The sequence below is a fragment of the Amblyomma maculatum genome, chromosome 1 (genome assembly GCF_055883805.1).
Source record: "Amblyomma maculatum isolate TAMU_Amacu chromosome 1, ASM5588380v1, whole genome shotgun sequence".
In the NCBI taxonomy this organism is placed as follows: Eukaryota; Metazoa; Arthropoda; class Arachnida; order Ixodida; family Ixodidae; genus Amblyomma; species Amblyomma maculatum.
This window is the reverse complement of record NC_139344.1, coordinates 104,885,689-104,897,755: the sequence shown is the minus strand read 5'-3', so window position 1 is coordinate 104,897,755 and position 12,067 is coordinate 104,885,689. Positions and strand designations below refer to the sequence as shown.

General features: G+C 43.9%; 1 protein-coding gene across 5 annotated transcripts in view; it reads right to left on the bottom strand.

Moving 5' to 3' along the window:
* Positions 1 to 12,067, bottom strand: part of LOC146203413 (inositol polyphosphate multikinase-like) — a 44,083-nt gene that overhangs the window by 14,715 nt on the left and 17,301 nt on the right. For 4 of the 5 annotated variants that reach the window (XM_084588745.1, XM_084588744.1, XM_084588742.1 and 1 more), the window contains exon 5: positions 7,202 to 7,283. In XM_084588745.1, coding sequence (XP_084444871.1) covers positions 7,202 to 7,283 — 82 coding nt within the window. Of the gene's footprint in view, positions 1 to 4,796; positions 4,874 to 7,201; positions 7,284 to 12,067 lie in introns of all 5 variants that reach the window. The other variant, XR_014703865.1, reaches the window with a different exon arrangement.

Genomic DNA, 12,067 nt, shown 5'->3' with positions numbered 1-12,067 from the left:
AAGTCAACCCGATGGATCTTTCAGGTTTGCCAGCCAACACAGAGAGTGATGGCGCTTATGACACGAAACAGACGACCGTACAAATACGGACAAAATTTCATGACTGCCCACACAACAGCGAGGCACTCCTTTTCAGTAGTTGAATAATTAACTTCGGAACGGGACAAAGTGCGACTGGCGTAAGCAATGACATGTTCTGCACTGTCGTGCCACTGAACAAGGACCACACCGAGGCCAACGTTACTGGCATCCGTGTGCAGTTCCGTGTCGGCCTCTTCGTCAAAGTGGCCAAGTATAGGCGTACATTGGAGACGGGACTTGAGTTCCGTGAAAGCTTTTTCCTGGTCGGGGCTATAAAAGAACGGCTCGGCGTCTTTTTTCAGGCGGGTCAGAGGCTCAGCAATCTTGGAGAAATTGTTAACAAAGCGACGATAGTACGCGCAGAGGCCGAGAAATTGACGCAAGCTTCGTTTATCCGCTGGTTTGGGGAACGAAGCAACAGCGGCAGTCTTCTCTGGGTCTGGGCTAACACCTCGAGCACTGACAAGGTGGCCGAGAAATTTCAGCTCGTTAAAAGCAAAGTGGCATTTTTCGGGTTTTAGAGAGAGACCGGCAGATCGGATAGCCTCGAAGACAGCGCGCAAACATTTCAGGTGCTCGTCGAACGTATCCGAGAAAATCCCAACGTCGTCAAGATATACGAGGCATGACTGCCACTTCAGACCAGAGAGTACAGTGTCCATCATTCGTTGAAATGTGGCAGGGGCCGAACACAGGCCAAACGGGAGCACTTTAAACTCATACAAACCGTCCGGCGTAATAAAAGCGGTCTTCTCACGGTCTCGCTCGTCAACCTCTATTTGCCAATATCCACTGCGGAGGTCAAGGGACAAAAAGTAAGTGGCATGGCGAAGGCGATCGAGGGAATCGTCTATGTGCGGCAGGGGGTACACATCCTTTTTCGTGATATTGTTGAGGCGTCTGTAATCCACGCAGAACCTCAAGGTTCCATCCTTCTTCGCGATGAGGACAACAGGCGAACACCAGGGGCTCGTCGACGGTTGGATAACGCCGTCCTGGAGCATTTCTGTTACTTGGCGGCAGATGGCATCACATTCTTTTGAAGACACCCGGTAAGGAAGCTGACATAGTGGACGTTGGTCATCGGCAACTATAATTCGGTGCTTCGTTAGTGGCGTCTGTCGGACCTTGAATTGACAAGATTCTCTATGCAGCGTTTCTGACTGGGCAAGAGGTGCGGGTTCACATCAGTCTGAATGGCTGTAGGCATCGCATTGTCGAGGTCTGACGTGTTGGATAAAGCGTACTGGCTTGTACATTCTCCAAGTTCTTCAAAATAAGCGACCGTCATGTTCGCCGTCAAATGTTGGGGTTCACATGTGAAGTTTGTCACTAGCACTTCTACTTGGCCACGGACAAGTTCGACAAGGCCCCGAGCTACACAAACTTGTCGACTTAGAAGCAGTGCCATGTTAGCTTCAGCAACGCCACGTGTGCCGGTGCTGTGATCACATTCGACTGTAACGAACTTGCTCACACGCGGAGGGATCATTATATGGTCGTCACAGACGCCCAACGTCGTTTTCCGGAAGTTTGTGTTGCTATCACAGCTCGCTTGGTTGAAAACGATACCATGAGCTGCTCCCGAAGGTCTATAACAGCACCATACTCTTGAATAAAATCCATGCCGAGAATCAGATCTTTGCAGCACTCTTGTAATACGGCAAATGTGCCAGTGAAAGTAAAACCGCAGATCTCTATACGGCAAGTGCACACGCCAATCGGCGTCATCACATGACCACCGGCGGTACGCATCATTGGCCCAGACCAAGGCGTCAGAACCTTATGGAGTGCCGTGGCTAGCTGGCTGCTCATGACGGAGAAATCGGCACCGGTATCCACAAGTGCGGTCACATCACAACTGTCGGCGGTTACAAAAATTTCCCCGGAAACAATGCGTTCGCAGCACGTCAGTAAGTTCATCGGATCGGGTCGTCGCCGCTCGGACCCTCGCGTCAAATCGTCGGGTGGAGGCTGTTTAATCTGAGACGTAGCAGCAGCCTCACCCCCGGAGGTCGCCGTGTTCAGTTTTCCCGGTGAGGGGACGTGCCTCTGAATTGCCCAGAGGAGGAGTACCGACTGGGCGAAGCAAAACGCCTCGGAGATGACGACCGCGACTGCCGTTGTGGTGACGTTGGGTGCATCTCGTTAGCAGCCAGGTACTCCTCAATCACCTGTGGTCTTTCGCCATAGCGGGGTCGAGGCGCGTTTGGTGGAAATCCTCTCAAGCCTATTCTACGGTATGGGCAATTGCGAAGAATGTGACCAGGTTCGCCGCAGTATAACAGAGCGGCCGTCTGTTGGGCGTGCGCCACAAGTGCACCTTGCTGATAGTGGGACGCTGGTATTGCTGCCGCTTGATGGGGCGCAATCTTGTTGCTGCTCGACGGGGCGCATGTAGCAAGGCGGTGGTCCGACAACAGAACGGAATGCATCTGGCTCGGGGGCAGGTCGACGTAAGACATCACTATAAGTCATGATGCATGGCTCCGGTTGTGGTGCTGGTGGTGGCTGCACCGCTCGCCGAATTTCATCACGGATGACGTCACCGGTAGAATAATTCTTTGCAGAGGGAGCATTCAAGTGGAGGTTTTGCAGCTCTTCGCGGACAATGCTCCTCACAAGCTCCCGCAATTCCTCGTCCCTGGCTGCTGGCACGGACGCGCAGCAGGGTGTGGCCGCTACGCTTGCCTGGCGGCCGTATTGGGTACTCCGTTCCTGCAGGGAACGTTCTATGCTGGTAGCTTCTCTCGCGAAATCTGCGACAGTTCTTGGGGGGTCACGAATGAGGCCAGCGAACAGCTGCTCCTTCACCCCGCGCATGAGGTACCGTACCTTCGTTGCCTCGGGCATGGTAGGGTCGGCTCGATCGAAAAGCCGCGTCATGTCCTCGACAAACATGGCCACACTCTCATTTGACTGTTGAGACCTTGAACGAATTGCAATCTCTGCGTTTTCTTTACGCGCACTAGAGCTGAATGTTGTAAGCAACTCACGGCGAAAGACTGCCCAGTTGACAAAGGACGTCTCGTGGTTCTCAAACCACGTCTTGGCCGAGTCTTGCAGCGCGAAGTACACGTTCATTAGCTTCCGCTCATCGTCCCATTGGTTAAATGCAGCCACACGGTCAAAACTGGCCAACCAGTCTTCCACATCTTCTAACCGGTCACCATAAAATGATGGCAGTGATCGCGGTGCGAAAAGCACGAATGGTGGGGCGTTGCTGGAAGGCTGACTTGTCTGGCTGCTCATCGTGGATGTCATGGTTTGTAGCGGGGTGGACAGTGGTTCTAACTCAGGTTGTAGGCCTCGGAGGCGACAGCTGGCTTTATGGACAGGAGTCGCGTCCACGCGTTGATGAGCAGCGTCACTGACGTCTTCGGGGGCAACGTACATGGGATCTTACCCCGCACCTCCACCAAATGTCACCAACACACGTAGCAAGCAGCACAACAACCGAGCTGGCCCTTTTTAATCAAGTGAAGCTCGAGAGAGACGAGGATGACGCTTAGCCACATCCCAAGACATTTAGCCACTTGGTGGCGCCAGAAGATGGTCAGCGGTGTGGCAATATTTTCAATTAATTAATATAAGTCATAAAGCACCATTCTTAAATTTTTATTAAAAAATATAGGCAACATCTGTAAGCAATTTAAACCCTTTTGTTTTCACTGTCTATCTGGTTCATAAAACAATAGGTCTTGGCTCAATCAGTGCGAAGACTGCCTTCCACAGGGGAAGCAGTGACCAATGGCACACAGCCTCATGAATAAAAGCATTATTGCACTTTTACAGCCTAAAGCTACAATACGCGAGTCAGAGCAGAATTTCGCGTGAGTGTGCGCTGTCCGCTATGCGCATACGCGAGACAGCTCGCACCAAACATTCTTCTTTCTTCAAAAATATTTGCGCTTCCTCTTCTTCGACTACAATGCCTCCCTTCGAAAAGAAGCGTCGTCCTGATGCTAAACCCAAATTGGATTAACAACCGCGCAGAAATACACTAAATCTCGGAACTTCTTGCTTGCAGATGATCAATGCAGTGAGGAGAAACAAGGAAGGGTTCTCAGTGATCACTGGCAATACGGCTTAAGCCACACTACGCGCACAATGTCAGGACGCGAGGAACAGCATGACGGTGGTTGCGTTACACAGGGCAGCACCTCGTAATTAAGTTCACCAAATCAACGAACAACTGTGTATGGCCCGAAGTACCGCTTCATAAGTTTTCGTAGTGTGAAGCTACAATACGCGAGTCGGAGCCGAGTTTCGTGTGAGTGCGCAGCGCCTGTTATGTGCATGCGCGAGAGCCATGTGACGTCACAAGAGGCGCAGGTGCGTCGCCTCCTTGCCACAGCCGGTGCGCGCTCCTCGCCGCTGCCAGCGTGCGCTCCTCTCCGACGTGTGACCTTTAGCCGGAGCCGTGTTTACGACAGTTGCGCCGTACGCTACTGTGCATGCTTTACACTACGTATATTCAGGCATAGCAGAGCTAAGCCACTGCTAATTTTTTCACGAAGTAAGACTGCTCCACAATTGCTATATGAATGTGTAAATTTGAGATCAGTCATGCTATCCAACCCGGAAGGACAAGGCCAGGAGTGTGTAACAAATCAAAACTCCTTGAGCCTTCAGTTATTTGGAAAGGAAGCAACTTGTTCCTGAAACTCTCAGTATTCATATGGAAAGAAGAGCACGAAAGAGCTAGTACGTACCTGCTTAGAATTGATGAGAGTGTGCAGTGCAACGGCAATATGGAATAATGGCTACCAGTCATTGTGCTGTATTTTCACTTCAAACATTTTTTTTTGCAGCAAAAACAAAAATCACCCAGAAAATAATTATTGAGTGAAATTTAAATAATATTAACTACTGTAATTTTAATCACACCACTTAAATATAAATTTATAGTTGATATGTGCCAAAATACATACTTTTTTAATCCACACTTTCTTTGTTAAAGTTCATCTGTTGTGTTCTAGTTCACACACCTTTACTATTAGTAGTATGTGTCCCAGGTAGCTGATGAAAAGTTTTATATTGCTTGCAAATGCTGCCTATGTGTTCTAAAAACACGACAAAAATGGTGCATTTCAAGCAATAGTAATGCACTAAAACATACAAAACATTCTATGGTGGAAGTTTGTAGCTCACTGATGTAAAAACACAATGCTCGTCCATCACTGAAGACAAACTGAGCACAAAATTAAAAAAAAAAAAATCAATTTTTCAGAAGCATTATAATGAGACATAGTTAAGCACTCATCAAGAAAATTCCAAATGCTGTTACATGACAAGTTTCTAATGTTTTGAAAGCTGACTCCCCCTTCTTTTTTTTTTTTTTTTTTTTTAAGAGGGTTTATTATAACTCTGTAGCATTTGGTATGGAATGACCCAAACGCAGCCAACTGGCTCAGATCTGGCCAACTTCCTTCATTAACACAGTCTGATAAGAGAATGCAAATGTCGAAGGAAAGCATTCAGAGCTTGTCATGAAGCACTGTAGGGAATTAAAACAGCTAAATGCTACTATTAAACTATCTGCAAGCTAAAGCTATTATTGATAACTGTGAAAAGTTATCTAAAGTTTCTCTAACAAGTTCATAGGAAATGTCAGCAATGAGAACAAGTGCTTGAGCACCTTTATGTGCACAGAGTAAAATTCTTATCTGCTTATTATAAACATAAACACAAGTTTTAATTGGAATCCTCTGCCTTCTGTGTCAACAAACACAAATATACCATATATATTTATACCCTACATACTCATTCGATAAATGCGAGGTCATAATGATGCTATGACATAGCAATGAAATACCCTTCAGCGGCACTTGCTAGGCCTTCATTTAAGGATTAGGCACTGGCAATTACATGCCTAGATTTATGGCAGTTTTTTGGGGAACCTACCGGCCATCACTCAAGGGTATTACATACTGCATGCAGCTTTTCAGCGTTGGAAAAAGCCCCAGCTTCAGCATAGTAGCTAACTTTAACCTATTGAAATTCCTATAGATCCATTTTCCTGTATTGGTCTTGACCTGCTTAGGCGTTTCCTCATCGCCAACTTACAGGAATAGATGGACTGCTGTCGCCACTGATTATACTGCCTGGTATGCTACAATTCAAGCTATTGTGACCAGTTGTGCCTCCGACATCATCGATTTTCTTCTCTATGACGCCATTCTGCTCCATGGCGCTCCCCTTCAATGGCTTACAGACTGAGGCCGCTGCTTTCTTTCTAAAGTGGTCCACAACCTACTCCAGTAATGCTACTCCCGCCACAGTTTCCCGATGGCCTACCATACCCCAAACAAATGTCTTTACTCAGCGCATTAATTGGAACATCTGTTTGCCTTCCATGACATTTTCCTACAACTCCTCTTACCACGACAGCACCGGCTACTCACCCTTTTATCTCATCTACCCCTTGGCCGTGACCCTTTGCTGTCCTGTGGTTTTCTACCTCCTGACAGCCTTACCAGAGGTCATGCTTCTGATGACATAGCCCACACTGATGCTGCCCGCCATTTTGTTTAAGATTAGCTCAGCACTTCTCAGGCTACCCAAAATGCCATTATGACTATCAATGTCGAGATGATCACTACTCTCCTGCCTCCCTCGTCCTGCTCTGGCTCCTGGCCCTGTGTCAGAAACACTAATGCCTCATTATGTGGGTACTTACTGCATCTTACAGCAACTGAGTAACATCACTGACGAGATTACACTCCTGTAACCCAGTCAAATTATACCACACCATCCTCCCAAATTGTGCATGTTGCTTGTCTTAAGCCCTACTGTTCCCGTTCACCCGTTTAATACACACCAAGGCTGTGCTTGTCCCATGAGGGAGTAGTGACACGGAAAAAAATGTCTTGAATGGTGCACTGTAGGATGACACCGAAGCCGGACCTGGTGTATTGTTATATGACCTGGTTTCTAGGGGTGTTCTTTGACTGTGCAGTGACTTCTTGCCACTCGGGAACACCCTTTAACAATATTATTCCGATCGTAATATTCAATTTTCTGGCATAGTGAAGCTGTTAAACCATTACTTTAGCTTTTACACAGTAACCCAACAAAAAAAAAAAAGTTAAACAACACAGTGAAGCATACACTATACCTTTAAGTATGGTGTCTGGTGTCTGCTTGAGGCCATAATCTTTCCCATAAATGCAGTACTTCTGTTCATGTTTGTCAAAAACCTGCGAGAAAAAAGCAAAGAAAAAAAAAACGTTCTTTCTCAAGCTATAAAAATGTAGTAGCACTGGTAATGCTGACTTGCTGCTAACCTTGCACATTGATGAAACTGCAGTCAATAACTACAAGCCTGCACAATGATTCTGTAAGTAGGCAAGCACCTCAGCATGAAGGCTAATAGAATTTGAGCAAAAGAAAAAAAGTACTTTCTAGTATTAATCCTCATCTGCAGTCAGTGTAATAATGAAATACAATGGAATATAAAGGAAGCTAATAAAATTCAAAAGAAGCAAAAGGAATTCATGAAACATTTTATCTACGTTCCTCAAACACGGACCTGCTTGCTCATCACCATCATCATCAAGACCAGCAACAGCCCTGGTGAAAATGCTAAACGTATGATTTTATATATACCTTAATATGCTGCGCTATCCTCATCTAATTTCAAGCTTTCTTGTTCAGATGATCAGAAGTTTTCAAGTTCAGAAGTTTTGGCATCACACATAAGTACTACCCTCATCCTTCATGCCTTAATAGAGGTGTGTAAATACTGAAATAATATGAATATGTAAAAAAAGAATGCCTCCAAATATCGAATATCTTAGCAGTGAAAAACAATTTAATATAGCAAACATTGTTTGTCTTTATTTCAGAACGCACATGGTATCTGTAAACAAAATTAAACTAGAACTGCACAGAAATGTATACCCTAAATTCATTATTAATTTTATACAGGACTCTGTATACCAGTTTACTGTACATGATGGACCTGCATGAAACTTGGCGGAGCTGTCACGTCACTGCTGAATGCAGTAAACTCTTGTTAATTCGGCCTTCAAGGGACCAGAAAAAATGCCTGAATTCACCGAGCTTGAATAATCAAATGGGCCTGAAAAAACTGCTGAAAGCCATTTGCATCACAATAGTTTTATCTGATGAACACCTGCACGATGACTGTCTGCATTTGAGGTGAAATTTAAATGACAACTTTCTTCCCCAGTTTTAAGTGCTTAGTTGTAGGCACACTGTTGGGAAGGCCCTGTTTTCTCAAGAAGACCCCGTCAAGCCTTTAGCCTCACTGCACAGTCAACATGGTCCAACACTCAGTGCAGTGAAACTGCAGTGAATTCAAAAAATTTTCAGTGTATTCGGTAATTTTCGGATGCTTGAAAAATTCCAAATATCATTTGTTCGAAGATTAATACAAATCAGGTAACAAACGTATTAGATTCATATTTGAAATTTTTAACATTCGCACACTCATACTTATTAGCCATACTACATGATATGGATAAGTAAAGGAACCCAAAGAGGGTGAAGCGTTTTTATGCCCTTATAGCCAAAATAAGTAGCTGCAAGTTGTGCTCGTTACAGTCTGGTGGTAGTTGCACAAAATTCCTTCGACGGCTCAAGTGAATACATATCTCCAGAAAAATTAACATAAAATTAACATGATAACCTAGCCAGTGTCCAGCCTGCGTTCAATAGGTTTGGTTTGGTTTGGTTTATGGGCTTTAGCATGAGGTAGTGGAACGCTCTCGATTATTTTCACCACCTATGGCTTTTTAACGCGCACTGACATAGCACATTACACAAGCGCCTTGTTTTTGCCTGCATCACAATGCAGCCAGTAATAAGGTTTAGCACAAATGTGTTCATGTGACTCTAATAAGATTTCTTGTTTAATATAACTATGCATGCCGTCTGCCTGCCACATTTAAAATAAACTAAGGGGGTTTTAACATACTTCAAATGAGTAGGATATGCAAAAGCTTTTTCTTAAAGATGGAATTTGCTGGAAATGATGATGTGCAATGCACAGAGAGTGTGTGTTGCAGGCTGCACGGGGGAGAGGGAAATCAGCTGTGGCAATAGCTACGATGTACTCTCTTCTCATGAGAAATTCTTGGGTTCGAATCTGCTCTGCTTTGAAGTTTTCTTTCTTTGTATGAGCTCATGTGCAAGCCACAACACTGTTCATTGGGCTTTATCGTGCGAAGTAGTGCTTTTGCACTAAAATTGTCTGGGGTTTATCCTGGTTATATCGAAGACACAGTGTAAAAGAGCTGTTTGAATTACCCATGCCAGGACATACACAGTGAAGTCACGATCTGGCAGGCCAATTAGGAACGATCGTATCGGTGCTTTCACGCTAATATATTCTGCAACTATGGCATGCCTAGCAAGCAGCTCTCTTCAAGATCCACGACATCTTTATGTTTTCTCCGACTATTTCAGGCAAAATAGTTTGACAGATGGAAAAATATAGTGGCTGATGGCAATAACAGCATAAATGAACCTTTCATAGCAGAAAACTATTCACTGAAACAAATGCCACATTGTAAACAAATCAACTCTAATCAAAGGACATAATTCTTTTTCGTAAAGGATGTCCAGCATCAGCTGTAACCACAGCTTCTTCACTTTTGGCTTTTTAAAGGAAACTGAGGACAAATTTAAGATGGCCTTGCCAATAGACTACCGTGTACTAACAACAAGGAGACTACTTACACTGCAAACAGATTTTATGAGCTAGAAACCAGAAAAAAAAAAAAAAAAAAGAATGGGATAGGTGTTGCTGTGACCAGCCACTTTCGCAAGCAACCTTGGGTACATCAAGACAGTTGTTAGCATAAGATCTCAGAGGTTAGGTTACACCACAATTCACTTTCAAATGGTGACCATGGAGTTCCTTTTGGTCTTGATGTTACAGGTGTAAATCAAGTAGAGGAAAAAAAATATTCCATTCTCAAACCCCATTTTCTAGGGAATAAATGAGTCTTTTCTGCAAGAAAACAACATAGCCAGAAGAAGCCATAGAATTTATTTTTAATAAGAACAAAAATTGGATAAAGATGTTCTCAGTGTACCGGTAATAATGATGGCTATTTTTCTTTCTTCTAAGCATCTCATATTTGCAGTAATGGTGCAAGATAGAAAGTTATGATTACCTTCCTGCCTCTGACATATATAATTTTGCCATGATTTCAAGGAGGACACTTCTCCAGAAAAATCCCCTAATAAGGAAGAAAGCAACACCGACACTGAGCTACGTAGTTTGCTACCAATTTGACAACAAAGGTGCTCCACAGAAGAGAAGGAAGGAAACACAATGCTGGTATGAGCGATGTGAAGTTGACTCCTGTGCCATATGTTATTTCGAATTCTACCATACAAAGGTGTCCCAATAAGTGAGCTTTAGGAACTCCGAAAAGGTAGCTGCTATTCATTTGCATGTGTTTTGCACTGTTTAGATCATTTTTTCTTCGTATTCTTCTTCATAGTGCATGCAATCCTGCAGGGTAATTTTCCCGAAAGACATATTGGCAAGCAGTGTAGCCTTCTTTATGCAAATAGTTTTTGCGGAATTTCTGAAGTAAAGGTGTCCTACCGGATGAAAGAATGGCACCATTTTATTCAGAAGAAAGAGTGCTGTGAACTGAGTGAAAAAAATATTCAAGTAAACTTGGTACGATTCTCATTTTCCTAACAGAGAAAGGGTAAATAATGCACCACAAAAAAAGAAACACAGCCCGAAATAGAAAAGCAAATAAAAATGAGAAGTTACTTGTTCATAATGAGAGCAAGAATGAAAATAAGAAACAAAACTGAAGAAAAGAACAAAGCATGAGACATCTAAGCCATATTCAACTTTCTGCATAACAATATAACTGAAAGACAGTCAGAACCCTACATGCACGGGGAAAACAATGAAAAAGAAATTAAAACAAAAACTGTGCAAACCAGTGGGCAAATTACGGAATATAATCTAATCCCCAACCCAATCTTAAACTGACCCACTAGTTCTAGTTCTACTAGTTGGCCCTGAGCGGCAGACATGTTGACTAATAGGAGCATGGCATAGGATCGGCTTGAGACTGGTTTTGCGACTAGATCATTCCATAATTTGGCTCCAGTTACAACTTACAGAATTTCTAAAGCTAAAAAGTTTGCAAGTGTGGCTTCAGAATTCTTCTCTAAAACAACATGCTCTTGCAGATTATTCATTTTCAATTAGTTATAAGATATAAATGACATTAATTATGAGAGCTTTGGCAAAGCTGGATTAAAATCAGAGGTGTGCAGAAGTTTCACTTTCTTGCAAAATGAATATGGATAATAAAAATTGGTTGAAAACTGAACAGGATATTTTTTAATAATTTCAAGTATTTCTAACTAACTTTGAATACCAATTTCGGCTAGTTCAAAACAAAGGGTAATGCTTTCCCATAAAACACATGAAAAGAGACACTGGTATCGCAAAAAAATTTTGTTGGCAGACATAATTGGCACAACATACTATAGTCAAACCCGTATATATGGCGTGTGAAATAGTCGGATATATCGATATAAAAAGTGTGCCAATACATGAGTTTCCCTGTAACCTAAAAGCATAAATATGATGCTCCTACGCCAATGGTAGGCCTCCGGCCAGGCAAGAACTCCGTTTTTCAAAACCCATTGGCATCGACATCTATGTGACGAAAACGTGTACATAGGCAAACAACATGATGTAATCAAACAACTGTGACGTGGAGTCGGCAAAGCAAAGAGCAGTGACGACACATGGCCGAACTCTAACAGCGCCGCCGCCGCTTCCGGCCGTGCCCTGAGAAAGAACTATGCTTCTGCTCGCTTTACTCATGGCTTCTTCGTTGGTGCATATTACAATTACCTCATTGGTGTACGTATGGAGACTGCCTGCTAAACTCAGGCCACAACAGCATGCCTGCACAAGTGCAGGGCTTACGGCAACGGTGCCTCTCGATGGCACGCCGGGAACACACTG